Source organism: Pseudophryne corroboree, chromosome 9 (assembly GCF_028390025.1).
Source record: "Pseudophryne corroboree isolate aPseCor3 chromosome 9, aPseCor3.hap2, whole genome shotgun sequence".
Classification (NCBI taxonomy): domain Eukaryota; kingdom Metazoa; phylum Chordata; class Amphibia; order Anura; family Myobatrachidae; genus Pseudophryne; species Pseudophryne corroboree.
The window spans coordinates 24,987,813-25,005,696 of record NC_086452.1 but is presented as its reverse complement, the minus strand read 5'-3'; the positions used below and the strand labels follow the sequence as shown (position 1 = coordinate 25,005,696).

General features: G+C 50.2%; 1 protein-coding gene across 2 annotated transcripts in view; it reads right to left on the bottom strand.

Annotated features, from left to right (window-relative positions):
- Positions 1-17,884, bottom strand: part of LRRIQ3 (leucine rich repeats and IQ motif containing 3) — an 87,968-nt gene that overhangs the window by 47,848 nt on the left and 22,236 nt on the right. The window contains exon 3 of one of the 2 annotated variants that reach the window (XM_063939086.1): positions 2,387-2,710. In XM_063939086.1, the coding sequence (XP_063795156.1) occupies positions 2,387-2,710 (324 nt within the window). The remainder of the gene's footprint in view (positions 1-2,386; positions 2,711-17,884) is intronic. The other variant, XM_063939087.1, reaches the window with a different exon arrangement.

Here is a 17,884-nt window from a genome sequence, read left to right as displayed (position 1 = left end):
CCAGGCTGATGACGCGAGGCACCTAGGGGCAGCAAGTGGTGGGGGGCGGCACACCAGGCTGATGACGCGAGGCACCTAGGGGCAGCAAGTGGTGGGGGGCGGCACACCAGGCTGATGACGCGAGGCACCTAGGGGCGGCAAGTGGTGGGGGGCGGCACACCAGGCTGATGACGCAAGGCACCTAGGGGCGGCAAGTGGTGGGGGGCGGCACACCAGGCTGATGACGCGAGGCACCTAGGGGCGGCAAGTGGTGGGGGGCGGCACACCAGGCTGATGACGCAAGGCACCTAGGGGCGGCAAGTGGTGGGGGGCGGCACACCAGGCTGATGACGCGAGGCACCTAGGGGCGGCAAGTGGTGGGGGGCGGCACACCAGGCTGATGACTCGAGGCACCTAGGGGCGGCAAGTGGTGGGGGGCCGCACACCAGGCTGATGACGCGAGGCACCTAGGGGCAGCAAGTGGTGGGGGGCCGCACACCAGGCTGATGACGCGAGGCACCTAGGGGCAGCAAGTGGTGGGGGGCGGCGGCGGCACACCAGGCTGATGACGCGAGGCACCTAGGGGCAGCAAGTGGTGGGGGGCGGCACACCAGGCTGATGACGCGAGGCACCTAGGGGCAGCAAGTGGTGGGGGGCGGCACACCAGGCTGATTACGCGAGGCACCTAGGGGCAGCAAGTGGTGGGGGGCGGCACACCAGGCTGATGACGCGAGGCACCTAGGGGCAGCGAGTGGTGGGGGACGGCACACCAGGCTGATGACGCGAGGCACCTAGGGGCAGCGAGTGGTGGGGGGCGGCACACCAGGCTGATTACGCGAGGCACCTAGGGGCAGCAAGTGGTGGGCGGCGGCACACCAGGCTGATTACGCGAGGCACCTAGGGGCAGCAAGTGGTGGGGGGCGGCACACCAGGCTGATGACGCGAGGCACCTAGGGGCAGCGAGTGGTGGGGGACGGCACACCAGGCTGATGACGCGAGGCACCTAGGGGCAGCGAGTGGTGGGGGGCAGCACACCAGGCTGATGATGCGAGGCACCTAGGGGCGGCAAGTGGTGGGGGGCGGCACACCAGGCTGATGACGCGAGGCACCTAGGGGCGGCAAGTGGTGGGTGGCGGCACACCAGGCTGATGACACAAGGCACCTAGGGGCGGCAAGTGGTGGGGGGCGGCACACCAGGCTGATGACGCGAGGCACCTAGGGGCAGCAAGTGGTGGGGGGCGGCACACCAGGCTGATGACGCGAGGCACCTAGGGGCAGCAAGTGGTCGGGGACGGCACACCAGGCTGATGACGCGAGGCACCTAGGGGCAGCAAGTGGTGGGGGGCGGCACACCAGACTGATGACTCGAGGCACCTAGGGGCGGCGTGTGGTGGGGGGCGGCACACCAGGCTGATGATGCAAGGCACCTAGCGGCAGCAAGTGGTGGGGGGCGGCACACCAGGCTGATGACGCGAGGCACCTAGGGGTGGTGGGTGGCGGCACACCAGGCTGATGACGCGAGGCACCTAGGGGCAGCAAGTGGTGGGGGGCGGCACACCAGGCTGATGATGCGAGGCACCTAGGGGCAGCAAGTGGTGGGGGGCGGCACACCAGGCTGATGACGCGAGGCACCTAGGGGCGGCAAGTGGTGGGGGGCGGCACACCAGGCTGATGAGATTAGGTGATTCTCTTTTTTTTCTCACTCTGATTTTTTTTTTATATTTTATTTAGCAAATGATGGGAGTGGGACGATGGGCAGAAAATTGTGGTCCAGGAGGCGGTAGTAGGGTGAGGTTGGGGCTGCTTTGGCGGTCTTGAGGCATCCAGTCTGGCCCCAAAATGAAGGGGGAGATTGCTTTATTGTGGGGCAGGGGCAGCCAATGATGTGCCTAGGGGCGGCTTGACCCCTAAATCCGCCCCTTCTATAGGGCTGTGTACAGACATCTGCCATTTCGGGCATAAGGGGGGATTATCGCCCCCAATGTTTGCAGAAATCAAGCACATTCTATACATGTTCCTGCTTATGCGGGTAAGGGTCGTTGGGTCGACACAACTTAGGTCGACATGCATTAGGTCGACAGGGTCATTAGGTCGACATATACTACGTCGACAGGTCAAGAGGTCGACATGAGGTTTTTTTTTTACTTTTTTTGCTGTCATTTTCTTCGTAAAGTGACCCCAATTAGTGAACTTTCCCCCCCTCTGCTACTGCTGCGCTCGGCACAGGTTAATATTCCCAGTCGTAGTCCATGTGGATCGGAAAGTATGAAAAGGTCCAAAAATGAAAAGAAAAAAAATTGAAAAACTCATGTCGACCTTTTCACCTGCCGACCTAGTTATTTACCTGTAAGACAAGCGTCACACTGTTAGTGCGTATTCCAGGGTAAAAGGAAGAATCTTACGGTACCTTGCTGGGCGCCGGTAACAAGTTGAGGTGTAAATCGGGACACAGAGCCTTGAACCTGCCATGGAGCGTCCAGGCTTCAATAATCTCCTCATCGGAAATAACAAAGTTATCGAAGGCTTTTAATGACCATATGCTGTTAACCGCGATGTGGCGGTAACCCTTCTGCAGGCTCAGCGGGGTGTCGTATAGTGTGAGCCCGGCCAGCGCCGGACAGTAGGACAACGACTCAACGTTACTCAGATTGCTGATCTGATTATTGTGCAGATAAAGGAGTTTCAGCTTCTCCAACGCCTTCCAAAATTCCTTCCCTGGAAGATTCTGTATCTGAAAAAGACAAATATCATGAGCTGTGGCCACCAGGGCCTCACATATTGCACCGCATGGAGAATAGACTGCTGTGTTAGTCATCAAGGTAACACATTTCCATAGCACTGGATCTTTAAAATGTTACAAATATGTGTGTACGGGCCTGAGGATGTAGCAGTGTTTCTGTACACAACAGCGGATGGCTTACAACTAGGAACAGTCCTGTTACTTAATCAGGGGAGTGGCTCTATTGAAGATAAAGCAGGAACAGCCGTACTCACTGTTATACACACTGGTGCAGTAGAGAGAGCGGAGCGGGGTGTCATACAGCTCATCAGCTGGTGAGTGTATGTAGATATCGGGTAGGGGTGCAGGATCCTGGAATAATGTCTATATTGGAGGTAATCTTAGGTCTCACCGGAGATAAGTGGAAGACTACTGTCTTCCACTGTGGCACACTAGCACAGTCCCAAGATGGCTCTGCACATGCTCAGTAGGAGCTTCAGGGCCATCTTGGTACAGGGAATGAAGCTTCCATGGAGGAGTAGCAAAATGGAGTCTGCTCGGTCGTGCACTCCACTTTCAACACAAACAAGAACCTGTACAAGAAACAAAATGCTGATAATTTTTTTGAACAAATATTTTTTTTTAATTATTATTCCATTTGTCATGCCTATTGCATTCAAGCTTTGCTAATGAGTTGAAGGGAAGTGTATTTGGACAATGGTGTGCAAGACCATGGCTTCTAATCAAGTTAGATGGACAATGGTTTGCAAGACCTTGGCTTCTAATCAAGTTAGATAAAATATTATTATATTTTTTTTAACTGATCAGTACTGGGACATGGGATCCATAAAACTAAAAAAAAAATTGGTGAGAAGCACTCCGGTTCTCCCCCATCTGTTGGGCCATCCCAAGGACTGAATCCTCCAGTGATGGCCTCCTCTCTACTACAGAAATACCAGCAGACAGCAATGGTGCCTGTCATCACAGCTTCAAGTTTTTGGTGGACTTTTACCTCAATGGCTTCACTTGTGTACTCAGAACCTCTATTAACATGGAAGCTAACAGGGACTCATATGTATGAGTTTTACAACGTAATCCCCTTGGAGGCCCTAGGCCAGGTTTTAGAAGTGACCCTTATTGTTTTTTCCCTTTTTGTTACAACCTACTAAAACAGGTACTTTTCATCGCTGAACTATTCCAATAATACACTGATGCCTCTTTTGAGGTTGACAGTATTCAGATGAGCCTCAGAAGTACAATAATATTCAAGGTGTACAATGCCTGGTACTTTGGGAATCTAACCCGGGACTCTCAGCGTGGTAGACGGGAGCCTTCATCACTAGCCCACAGCACTACATTCCAGACTTTGGTAAATCTGATGTCAGAAATCGGAGATATCTACTGTGGTCCCTCGTTCATACATTAGGGTGATACTTAATATTTGCATGAAAATGGGTGTTGTCTGGCTATATGCTACAAATATTAAACGATAAATAGGCTCCTAAACCTTTACGCCAGGGGTAACAGTCCTCCGGCTGTTGGTGAACTACACAACCCAGCATGCACGAATAGCAGGCAGGGCATGCTGGGATGTGTAGTTCCACAACAGCCTGACGGCTGATTGTTGAATATTTTGAAAGCAATGACTTGCCCTTGTCCAAGGTGAAGACAAGTACATTTTATAAATAAGTTTTATTTTTATTTTTAATGGAACAAAATGTAAGAGGTTAATTATATTTTCATTTTGCACAACATATGAGAAAAATGTATTTGGGGAATTAATCCTCTTTAAGCCGAAAGATTTTCCTGGCACTCCAAAGAAAATTTATATTTCAATTAATTTATTTTTCACATTTTTCATTCATGCAACAATGGACAATGTGGTCACCTAATCAAACGTATGGACGTGATTAAAAGTACCGTCAGCCGGGAGAAAGCAGAGATGAAACAAATTATGCTGTTGCAATGAAACTGCTCGCGTTGTCCTTACACAGGAAGTTTCCCCAGTCAGTTCGCTAATAAAAAAATGAGAGTGTGAACTCTTGGTGGAGTGTGAGTGAGTGGGAGGCTGACACACTGGCAGTCCTTGAGTGTGATCTCACACTTGTACTTGTGTCCCTCCCTCTGTAACAGATGAAAGCAGGGCTAATATAAAGTTACCTGATACTGGCAAAGAGAAACTGGACCGGACACCACCAACCACACCCAGGGCAGTAGAGAGCTGGGCCGGGCCCCGGTTCTTTTCAGGGGGGGTGGCCTAATCACAAGAGGCGTGGTCATGCACACTTAGAAAAACATACTGGAAAAAATGGTATTTTAAGCTCCTCCATGGCCACATTGCAGCCCAGCTCACAGCATCTTGTGCTGGGCTGAGAATAAGAGCTGCAGCTGCTGCTGCCATGTAAGGGGGAGGGGCCCCCACTGGGCCCCTCCATCAGACCTGGGTCCGGTTAATTTGTACCCTCTCCCCCCCTCTCTCGATACCACTGACAACACCCCCATGTGCTACCCAACATCACCGGTTGTCAGCAGGAGCAGCAAGCCCACCGGGTGCACAACATCATAATGGATCAGCCCGCCCCTGAGACACCGATGCCAAACAGCTCCTATTGGCTTGGTGACTAACCGCTTCCACCCCCTTCCCCCTTTTTAGGGCACTACTAGTGACATTGCAGTGTGGCTTTTACACATGTGCACACCTAAAAACAACGCACAGTACAACAACTCCTAATCAGGGACCTAGGGGTAATTCTGAGTTGATCGAAGCAGCAAATTTGTTAGCAGTTGGGCAAAACCATGTGCACTGCAGGTGGGGCAGATGTAACATGTGCAGAGAGAGTTCGATTTGGGTGGGGTGTGTTCAAACTGAAATCTAAATTGCAGTGTAAAAATAAAGCAGCCAGTATTTACCCTGCACAGAAACAAAATAACCCACCCAAATCTAACTCTCTCTGCACATGTTACATCTGCCCCACCTGCAGTGCTCATGGTTTTGCCCATTTGCTAACAAATTTGCTGCTGTGATCAGATCTGAATTACCCCCATTGTAATCATCTATATTTGTACAGTTGTGAATTTGTATTTTCCTATCCTGTAGGATCACCTGTGTACTATGGGGGTCATTCCGACCCGATCGCACACTGCACTTTCTCGCAGCCGTGCGATTGAGTCGGAACTGCACATGCGCGGCGGCCGCATTGCGCATGTGCATTGTTGCCTGGCGACCGCAGGAAGATTGACAGGAGGAAGGCGGATCCAGGCGGCAACTCACCGTTTTCGGGGAGTGGTGAGTCCAACGCAGGCGTGTCCAGGCGTTTGGAGGGCGGATGTCTGACGTCAATTCCAGGACCTGCATCGCTGGAACGATCGCACAGGGTGAGTAACTCTTACCCTGGTCTTCTTTTACAGGAAACTTTTTTAGCATAGCAGGGCTGCACAAGCGATCGCAGCCCTGCTATGCAGAAATACACTCCCACATAGGCGGCGTCTAGTTAATCGCACAGGCAGCAAAAAGTTGCTACGTGCGATCAACTCGGAATGACCCCCTATGTCATTGTGCTGTATCCTCCTTCCACTATGTACAGCGCTACGGAACCCTTGTGGCACCATATAAATAAAAAAATAACAGCTCATAAGAATCCAACTTCTAGTAGTGAGAAATACATCTGACACAGCTTACCATATTATCCCTTTATACCTGGACACGAATGAATGTTGTATCTGGATAATATTGTCTAGGGGGTAAATTTACTAAAGGTTCTAAAAATGAAAAGTAGCGATGTTACCCATAGCAACCAATCAGATTCTATCTATCATTTCTCTATTACATCCTAAAAAATGATAAACAGAATCTGATTGGTTGCTACAGGCAACAGAACCACGTTTCATTTTTGAACCTTTAGTAAATTTACCCCTAGGTCGGCAGTCAACCAGTCGACACCAAATGGTCAACCTGCATTAGGTATACATGTACAAAAGGTCATTAGGTGCAAAAGGTCGTCAGATGAAATACAACATACATTAAGGTCAACATGTGACAAAGGTCAGCAGGTTTAAAATGTCAACATGATAATAGTTGACATACAAATAATCAACACAAGTTTGGGTTTTTTTGGTGGGGGTACATGTTTTCTAACGTTTGCTTGATTTACTAGCCACGTGGACTACGACTGTAAATAGTAAACTGTGGGAGCGCGTCGGTAGCGGAGATAGCCACCTTGCCGGAAGCACGGCGAGCGAAGCGGGTGTGGTATGGAAGGTAGATAGTAACTATTGGTCAACAGGGTTTCTAGGTCAACAGGGTCTCTAGGTCGACATGTTCTAGGTTGACAGGTCAAAAGGTCGATATGAGTTTTTAATTTATTTTCTCTAACGTCCTAGTGGATGCTGGGAACTCCGTAAGGACCATGGGGAATAGCGGGCTCCGAAGGAGGCTGGGCACTCTAGAAAGATCTTAGACTACCTGGTGTGCACTGGCTCCTCCCACTATGACCCTCCTCCAAGCCTCAGTTAGATTTCGTGCCCGGCCGAGGTTGGATGCACACTAGGGGCTCTCCTGAGCTCTTAGAAAGTTATAGTCTTAGAATTTGTTATTTTCAGTGAGACCTGCTGGCAACAGGCTCACTGCAGCGAGGGACTAAGGGGAGAAGAAGCGAACTCGCCTGCTTGCAGCCGGATTGGGCTTCTTAGGCTACTGGACACCATTAGCTCCAGAGGGATCGACCGCAGGCCCAGCCTTGATGTTCGGTCCCGGAGCCGCGCCGCCGTCCCCCTTACAGAGCCAGAAGCAAGAAGATGGTCCGGAAAATCGGCGGCATGAAGACATCCTGTCTTCACCAAGGTAGCGCACAGCACTGCAGCTGTGCGCCATTGCTCCTCATACACACTTCACACTCCGGTCACTGAGGGTGCAGGGCGCTGGGGGGGGCGCCCTGAGGCAGCAATAAAAATACCTTGGCTGGCTAAAATACCTCAATATATAGCCCCTGGGGCTATATATGAGGTAAATAAATAAATACCCCTGCCAGAATCCCATAAAAAGCGGGAGAATAGGCCGCGAAAAAGGGGCGGAGCCTATCTCCTCAGCACACTGGCGCCATTTTTTCCCTCACAGCTCGGCTGGAAGGAAGCTCCCTGGCTCTTCCCTGCAATTCTACAGTACAGTAAGAGGGAAAAGAGAGGGGGGGCATTAAAATTGGCACTGTATACAGTATATTATATAAAAAGCAGCTATTAGGGACATAACTCAGTTAGTCCCTGTATATATATAGCGCTCTGGTGTGTGCTGGCATACTCTTACTCTGTCCCCCCAAAGGGCTTTTGTGGGTCCTGTCCTCTATTTGAGCATTCCCTGTGTGTGTGGAGTGTGTCGGTACGGCTGTGTCGACATGTTTGAGGAGGATAATGATGTGGAGGGGGAGCAGATGCCTTTAGCAGGGATGTCACCCCCTGGGGGTCAGACACCTGAGTGGATGGTATTATGGCAGGAAATGAGTGCATGTATAGACTCCTTACATAAAAAAAAATTTGACGACATGTTGACTGTGGGACAGCCGAGTCTTTAGCTCGTGCCTGTCCAGGTGTCTCAAAAGTCATCAGGGGCTCTGAAACGCCCGTTATCTCAGGTGGCACAAGTAGATGTCGACACGGATACTGACACCATTGTCGACGACGATGAGTCAAATTTAATGCCCGTTAAGGCCATTCACTGCATGATTGAGGCAATGAAAGAGGTGTTAAATATTTCTGATTTACATCCAGGTACCACAAAAAAGGGTATTATGTTTGGGGAGAAAAAACTACCTTCCCCCGTCAGATGAATTAAATGAAGTGTGTGAAGAAGCGTGGGCTTCCCCTGATAAGAAATTGGTAATTCCTAAGAAGCTACTAATGGCGTTCCCTTTCCCGCCAGAGGATAGGTTACGTTGGGAAACACCCCCGAGGGTGGATAAAGCGCTCACACGTTTGTCTAAAAAGGTGGCACTACCGTCCCAGGATACGGCCGCCCTTAAGGAACCTGCTGATAGAAAGCAGGAGGCGATCCTGAAGTCTGTATATACACACTCAGGCATTATACTCAGACCAGCTATTGCGTCAGCATGGATGTGCAGTGCTGCCGCTGCGTGGTCAGATAAACTGTCAGAAAATATGGACACATTAGACAGGGACACGATCCTGCTAACCATAGACCATATAAAAGACTCAGTCTTATATATGAGAGATGCACAGAGGGAAATCTGCCGACTGGCATCTAAAATAAGTGCATTATCTATCTCTGCTAGGAGATGCTTATGGACTCGCCAGTGGACTGGAGATGCAGATTCCAAAAGGCACATGGAAGTCTTGCCTTATAAGGGGGAGGAATTATTTGGGGATGGTCTCTCCGACCTAGTTTCCACAGCAACGTCTGGGAAGTCAGCATTTTTACCCCATGTCCCCTCAGCCTAAGAAGGCGCCATTTTATCAGGTTCAGTCCTTTCGGTCCCAGAAAAACAAGCGGGGAAAAGGAGGGTCTTTTCTGTCAAGAGGCAGAGGCAGGGTAAAAAGGCTGCAGCAAACAGCAGGTTCCCAGGAACAAAAGTCCTCCCCCGCTTCCTCTTCCAAGTCCGCCGCATGACGGTGGGGCTTCACAGGCGGAGCCAGGTACGGTGGGGGCCCGCCTCAGGAATTTCAGCGATCAGTGGGCCCGCTCACAGGTGGATCCCTGGATCCTTCAAATAGCATCCCAGGGATACAGGCTGGAATTCGAGGCGACTCCACCCCGCCGTTCCCTAAAATCCGCCTTGCCGATTGCTCCCTCAGACAGGGAGGCGGTGCTAGCAGCGATTCACAAGCTGTATTCCCAGCAGGTGATAATCAAGGTACCCCTACTTCAACAAGGCCGGGGTTACTATTCCACACTATTTGTGGTGCCGAAACCGGACGGTTCGGTAAGACCCATTTTAAATTTGAAATCCTTGAACACATACATAAAAAAATTCAAGTTCAAGATGGAATCGCTCAGGGCGGTTATTGCAAGCCTGGACGAGGGGGATTACATGGTATCCCTGGACATCAAGGATGCTTACCTGCATGTCCCCATTTACAATTCTCACCAGGAGTACCTCAGATTTGTGGTACAGGACTGCCATTACCAATTCCAGACGCTGCCGTTTGGACTCTCCACGGCACCGAGGGTATTTACCAAGGTTATGGCGGAAATGATGATACTCCTTCGAAAAAAGGGAGTTTTAATTATCCCATACTTGGACGATCTCCTAATAAAGGCACGATCCAAGGAACAGTTGTTAGTGGGAGTAGCACTATCTCAGGAAGTGCTGAGCCAGCACGGCTGGATTCTGAATATCCCAAAGTCACAGCTGGTCCCCACGACACGTCTAATGTTCCTGGGAATGATTCTGGACACGGCCCAGAAAAAAGTGTTTCTCCCGGAGGAGAAAGCCAGGGAGTTGTCTTCTCTAGTCAGAGACCTCCTGTCACGATCCGGGTATCTGGACGCCATTTCTTACCTATCAGATGCCTCCTAAGGCTGGCTCAGCGCTCCAGGACCGGATCCCATCTGTTATCCTGATGTGCACATTCCCGCATCCTCTCCTGTCTCTCTGGACGCAGTCACAGTAACGCCTTATACATCTGGCATGGCGTCTCCCGCGGCCTCCGCCGCCGTCCCTGAGCTTCTGCATTCAGAGTGGTGATTACGTCAGCCGCGGCCTCCGCTGTGTCCGCGTGGTCGGATGTGCATCTGTCAGCCTGGCGTCTCCTGTCTCCGGTGGCCGGCGCCACCATTACTGTTTTCCAGACCACATGGATTACAATCCAAACTTCCCTCCAAGTGTCTGCATGGGCGCAGCCATCTTGGATTCTGTCAGCTGATCTTTCCTACCAATCCGTTGTCAGTATTATTAATTTGCATAATTGCCTAGCCAATGCCTTCCTTGCTGCGGGTATAAATAGGTTGTGCCTGAGCAAGGAAGGCGTCAGTGCTTTGGTTGTCAAACCTAGTTCCAGTTTGTCTCTCTCCTGTGATTGTCTTCCAGGTTCCAGCTCCTGTCTCCAGACTTCTGCTATAGAGACCCGCACCAGCATTCCATCTGCGGTGTAGCCTGACTCTCCGATCCATTCTGGACTCACCTGTTTCCAGCTACAACATCACCTGCTTCCAGCTCAGCTTCCAGCAGTGTACAGCTTCTCTTAAAGGGCTGGTGTCCTTTCTGCAGTTTACCACTATCCACCGGTATTTATTATTTCTCCGCTCTCAAATTCTACATTTCATCTATATTGCATCGCTCTCAAGCTTTACTTATTATTTAACTGGTTCCAGCCAGTATCCACTCCGTGCCAACACCTGTCTGGTTCTAACCAGTACCCACAGCAGCATTTTATCTACAGCAGTCCAGCTTTCCCTGGAACACCAGCTGGTACGACCCTGGGCTTTCCTCATTGCTACAGTTGAGCCTGGTAAGGACTTTCCAACTTGCAGATAATAAGAACTGTCTCATACCACCAGAGCTCTGTGGCCCCTGCCACCCTGTAGTACCCAGGAACTGTATTATTATTTCTCTGCTGATTTTTATGTTTCTTTTTACTGCTACTGTGATGCATGGAGTTTGTCATAAATAAATATCATTGACTTTTACTCAAGTTGTCGTGGTCACGCCTTCGGGCGGTTTCTCTTCATGTTACTTACATGTCCAGGGGTCTGATACAACCTCCCAGGTTCCGGTCCATCTCAGCCCCTACAACTGAGGCTGCCTTCCGTCAGCTCAGGCCCTCAGTTGTGACAGTAAGCACTGACCTAATGAATCCAGCCGGAGACCAGGATCAAGCGGCCAGGCCGATGCAAGAACTGGCAGCCCGACTTGAACATCAGGAGGCTGCACAGGGCCACATCATCCGCTGCCTCCAGGATCTCTCTACTCGGCTGGATGGGATTCAGACAACTCTCCGTGGATCAGGCGCATCTGGGGCGTCAACCACCGTGACTCCAACTATAACCCCACCCACCTTACCCGTTTCTGCTCCACGTCTTCATCTTCCAACGCCAGCAAAATTTGACGGATCTCCAAGATTCTGCAGGGGATTTCTCAACCAGTGTGAGATTCAGTTTGAGCTACAACCTGGCAATTTTCCCAGTGACCGTACAAAAATTGCCTACATCATCTCTCTTCTCAGTGGCTCAGCCCTCGACTGGGCATCACCGTTATGGGAGAGGTCCGACACCCTGCTATCTTCTTACACTGCCTTCGTGTCAACATTCAGGCGCATCTTCGACGAGCCAGGCCGGGTAACTTCAGCTTCGTCTGAGATTCTCCATTTACGCCAGGGATCACGTACTGTAGGACAATATCTTGTACAGTTCCAGATTCTGGCATCTGAACTGGCATGGAACGACGAGGCCCTGTATGCTGCATTCTGGCATGGTTTATCCGAGCGTATTAAAGATGAGTTAGCTACCAGAGACTTACCCTCCAAGTTAGATGAGATAATCTCACTTTGTACGAAAGTTGACTTACGTTTCAGAGAGAGAGCAACTGAGCGTGGAAGATCATCTGCTCCAAAATCTTCTGCTCCTCCTCCTCGCCAACTGTCACCAACTAAAGATGAACCCATGCAAATTGGCCGTTCCCGTTTAACTCCTGCTGAGCGCCGAAGACGTCTCTCTGAGTCTCTCTGTCTGTATTGTGCAGCTCCGTCTCACACTATTAATGCCTGTCCCAAACGTCCGGGAAACTCCAAATCCTAGCTCGCCAAGGAGAGGGCCGGCTAGGAGTAATGATCTCCTCTCCATCTCCTCAAGATTGTAATCTCCCAGTCTCGCTTCGAATTGCTCAACGTTATCAGAACGTCATTGCCCTCCTGGATTCAGGAGCAGCTGGGAACTTTATTACCGAAGCCTATGTTAAACGGTGGTCCCTACCCACCGAGAGACTTCCTTCCTCCTTTTCCTTAACTGCCGTGGATGGCAGTAAAATTTTTGATACAGTTATTGCTCTAAGGACTCTACCAGTTCGTCTGAGAGTGGGAGTTCTTCATTCCGAACTTATTTCACTTTTAGTGATTCCAAGAGCCACACATCCTGTGGTCCTGGGCCTTCCATGGCTCCGTCTTCACAATCCTACAATTGATTGGACGGCTACGCAAATTCTGGCATGGGGTCCCTCCTGTGCTGAGACATGTTTGTTTAAAGTGTTGCCTGTCTGTTCTTCCTCCCCCAGGTCGTCTGATGTTCCACCTCCTCCATATCAAGATTTCACGGATGTGTTCAGTAAAGCTTCTGCTGATATCCTTCCTCCTCATAGAGAATGGGACTGCCCGATTGATCTCGTTCCAGGGAAGGTTCCACCTCGAGGCCGAACTTATCCGTTGTCTCTGCCGGAGACGCATTCTATGGAGGAATACATTAAAGAGAACCTAGCAAAGGGGTTCATTCGACCTTCTTTTTCTCCAGCCGGCGCAGGCTTCTTTTTTGTAAAAAAGAAAGATGGTGGTCTGCGGCCGTGCATCGACTACAGAGGTTTGAACGACATTACCATCAAGAACCGCTATCCTTTACCCCTGATTACTGAGCTCTTTGACAGAGTTAGCGGAGCTACCATCTTTACAAAGCTGGACTTGAGAGGTGCATACAATCTCATCCGGATCCGTGAGGGTGACGAGTGGAAGACCGCATTTAACACCCGTGACGGACATTATGAGTACCTCGTCATGCCCTTCGGATTGAGCAATGCTCCAGCTGTCTTCCAGCATTTCGTCAATGAGATTTTCAGAGACATTCTATACCGTCATGTCGTGGTCTATCTAGATGATATCCTCATTTTTGCCAACAATTTAGAGGAACATCGTTTTTGGGTAAAGGAGGTTCTGTCCCGTCTCCGTGTCAATCATCTCTATTGCAAATTAGAGAAATGCGTCTTTGAAGTCAAGTCCATTCCGTTTCTAGGGTACATTGTGTCCGGTTCCGGACTAGAGATGGATCCTGAGAAACTACAAGCAATCCAGAATTGGCCGGTACCCTTAACCCTCAAAGGGGTCCAGAGGTTCTTAGGGTTCGCCAATTATTACCGAAAGTTTATACGAGACTTTTCCACCATTGTGGCGCCTATTACTGCTTTCACCAAGAAGGGTGCTAACCCGTCCAAGTGGTCTGAAGAAGCCATGCAAGCTTTTCATCTTTTAAAACAGAGGTTCATCTCTGCGCCTGTCCTGAAACAGCCTGACATCGACTCTCCTTTCATCTTAGAGGTGGATGCCTCCTCCGTTGGAGTAGGAGCGGTGTTATCTCAGAGGGCTAAAGATGGCCATTTACATCCTTGCAGTTTCTTCTCACGGAAGTTCTCCCCAGCGGAGCGCAACTATGCCATTGGCGACCAGGAGTTGCTAGCCATCAAGCTCGCTCTAGAGGAGTGGAGATATCTGTTGGAGGGAGCTTCTCATTCAATCACCATCCTTACAGACCACAAGAACCTTCTATATCTGAAAGGCGCACAATGTCTCAACCCTCGCCAGGCCAGATGGGCACTTTTCTTTTCCAGGTTCGACTTTAAACTCCAGTTCTGTCCGGGCTCTCAGAATCGCAAGGCCGATGCCCTTTCTCGCTCATGGGAGCAAGAAAATGAGTCAGAGTCTTCAGACAAGCATCCTATTATAAATCCGTTGGCATTCTCCACGGTAGGGATGGACTCTACGCCCCCATCAGGGAAAAGTTTTGTGAAGCCGACACTAAGGAAGAAGCTCATGCATTGGGCCCATGCTTCCCGCTTTGCCGGACATACAGGTATCCAAAAAACCCTGGAGTTTATCTCTAGGTCCTATTGGTGGCCAACCCTGAAAAAGGACGTTTTGGAGTTTATTGCATCTTGCCCAAAGTGTGCTCAACATAAAGTATCCCGCCAGTCGCCTGCGGGGCAACTGGTTCCACTATCTGTTCCCCGTCGACCATGGACCCATTTGTCGATGGATTTTATTACAGATTTGCCCATGTGCAACAAGTTTAATACCATCTGGGTGGTAGTTGACCGGTTCACCAAGATGGCACACTTCATTCCTCTTACCGGTCTTCCGTCAGCTTCCAAGTTGGCTCAAGTATTCATACAAGAGATCTTTCGACTCCACGGTCTTCCAGAAGAAATTATCTCAGATCGAGGAGTTCAATTCACAGCCAAATTCTGGCGAAGTTTATGTCAAGTCCTCCAAGTCAAGCTAAAGTTTTCCACGGCTTACCATCCTCAGACCAATGGTCAAACTGAGAGGGTGAATCAGGACTTGGAGTCCTTCCTCCGCATCTATGTGTCCTCCTCTCAAGATGACTGGGTTCAATTACTTCCCTGGGCCGAGATCTGTCATAACAACCAGTATCATTCTTCATCTTCTTCAACACCATTCTTCACCAACTTTGGATTCCACCCTAAAGTCCCTGAGTTCCAACCGCTTCCAGCAACTTCTGTTCCCGCAGTGGATATCACCTTGCATCAGTTTGCCAATATCTGGAAGAGCGTACGATCAGCTCTGCTCAAGGCATCGTTCAGGTACAAGAAGTTTGCGGATAAGAAGCGTCGAGCAGTTCCTGCTCTCAAGGTGGGTGATCGGGTATGGTTATCCACGAAGAATTTGAGGTTAAGAGTTCCCAGTATGAAGTTTGCACCTCGCTACATCGGTCCTTTTAAAATTGATCAAGTCATCAATCCTGTTGCTTACAGACTCCAGTTGCCTCCCTTCTTAAAAATACCCAGGACATTCCATGTTTCCCTGTTGAAACCGCTAATCTTGAATCTGTTTCATTCCTCACTTCCTCCAACTCCGAAAGTCCAAACTCAACGAGGCGTTGAGTATGAAGTAGCCAAGATCCTGGACTCACGTCACCGTTACGGTCAACTTCAGTATCTTATTGACTGGAAGGGTTATGGCCCTGAGGAACGTTCATGGACCAATGCTTCTGATGTCCATGCTCCTGCCTTGGTCCGGAGATTCCATTCCAAGTTTCCTCAAAAGCCAAAGAAGTGTCCTGGGGCCACTCCTAAAGGGGGGGGTGCTGTCACGATCCGGGTATCTGGACGCCATTTCTTACCTATCAGATGCCTCCTAAGGCTGGCTCAGCGCTCCAGGACCGGATCCCATCTGTTATCCTGATGTGCACATTCCCGCATCCTCTCCTGTCTCTCTGGACGCAGTCACAGTAACGCCTTATACATCTGGCATGGCGTCTCCCGCGGCCTCCGCCGCCGTCCCTGAGCTTCTGCATTCAGAGTGGCGATTACGTCAGCCGCGGCCTCCGCTGTGTCCGCGTGGTCGGATGTGCATCTGTCAGCCTGGCGTCTCCTGTCTCCGGTGGCCGGCGCCGCCATTACTGTTTTCCAGACCACATGGATTACAATCCAAACTTCCCTCCAAGTGTCTGCATGGGCGCAGCCATCTTGGATTCTGTCAGCTGATCTTTCCTACCAATCCGTTGTCAGTATTATTAATTTGCATAATTGCCTAGCCAATGCCTTCCTTGCTGCAGGTATAAATAGGTTGTGCCTGAGCAAGGAAGGCGTCAGTGCTTTGGTTGTCAAACCTAGTTCCAGTTTGTCTCTCTCCTGTGATTGTCTTCCAGGTTCCAGCTCCTGTCTCCAGACTTCTGCTATAGAGACCCGCACCAGCATTCCATCTGCGGTGTAGCCTGACTCTCCGATCCATTCTGGACTCACCTGTTTCCAGCTACAACATCACCTGCTTCCAGCTCAGCTTCCAGCAGTGTACAGCTTCTCTTAAAGGGCCGGTGTCCTTTCTGCAGTTTACCACTATCCACCGGTATTTATTATTTCTCCGCTCTCAAATTCTACATTTCATCTATATTGCATCGCTCTCAAGCTTTACTTATTATTTAACTGGTTCCAGCCAGTATCCACTCCGTGCCAACACCTGTCTGGTTCTAACCAGTACCCACAGCAGCATTTTATCTACAGCAGTCCAGCTTTCCCTGGAACACCAGCTGGTACGACCCTGGGCTTTCCTCATTGCTACAGTTGAGCCTGGTAAGGACTTTCCAACTTGCAGATAATAAGAACTGTCTCATACCACCAGAGCTCTGTGGCCCCTGCCACCCTGTAGTACCCAGGAACTGTATTATTATTTCTCTGCTGATTTTTATGTTTCTTTTTACTGCTACTGTGATGCATGGAGTTTGTCATAAATAAATATCATTGACTTTTACTCAAGTTGTCGTGGTCACGCCTTCGGGCGGTTTCTCTTCATGTTACTTACATGTCCAGGGGTCTGATACAACCTCCCAGGTTCCGGTCCATCTCAGCCCCTACAACTGAGGCTGCCTTCCGTCAGCTCAGGCCCTCAGTTGTGACACCTCCTAAAACCAAAACAGGTATCGGTGCATCACTGCACGCGGGTCCTGGGAAAGATGGTAGCTTCTTACGAAGCAATTCCATTCGGCAGGTTCCATGCCAGGATTTTTCAGTGGGACCTGTTGGACAAGTGGTCCGGATCGCATCTTCAGATGCATCGTTTAATAACCCTGTCTCCACGAACCAGGGTGTCTCTTCTGTGGTGGCTGCACAGTGCTCATCTTCTGGAGGGCCGCAGATTCGGCATACAGGACTGGGTCCTGGTGACCACGGATGCCAGCCTACGAGGCTGGGGGGCAGTCACAAAGGGAAGAAATTTCCAAGGACTATGGGCAAGTCAGGAGACTGCCCTTCACATAAATATTCTGGAACTAAGGGCCATTTACAATGCCCTAAGTCAAGCAAAATCCCTGCTCCTACACCAGCCGGTGCTGATCCAGTCAGACAACATCACGGCAGTCGCCCATGTGAATCGACAGGGCGGCACAAGAAGCAGGACGGCGATGGCAGAAGCTACAAAAATTCTCCGATGGGCGGAGAATCATGTACTAGCACTGTCAGCAGTGTTCATCCCGGGAGTGGACAACTGGGAAGCAGACTTTCTCAGCAGGCACGACCTCCACCCGGGAGAGTGGGGACTTCATCCAGAAGTCTTCCAAATGATTGTAAATCAATGGGGTCGTCCACAGGTGGACATGATGGCGTCCCGCCTAAACAAAAAACTAGAGAAGTATTGCGCCAGGTCAAGAGACCCTCAGGCGATAGCTGTGGACGGTCTAGTGACACCGTGGGTGTACCGGTCAGTTTATGTGTTCCCTCCTCTACCTCTCATACCAAAGGTATTGAGAAT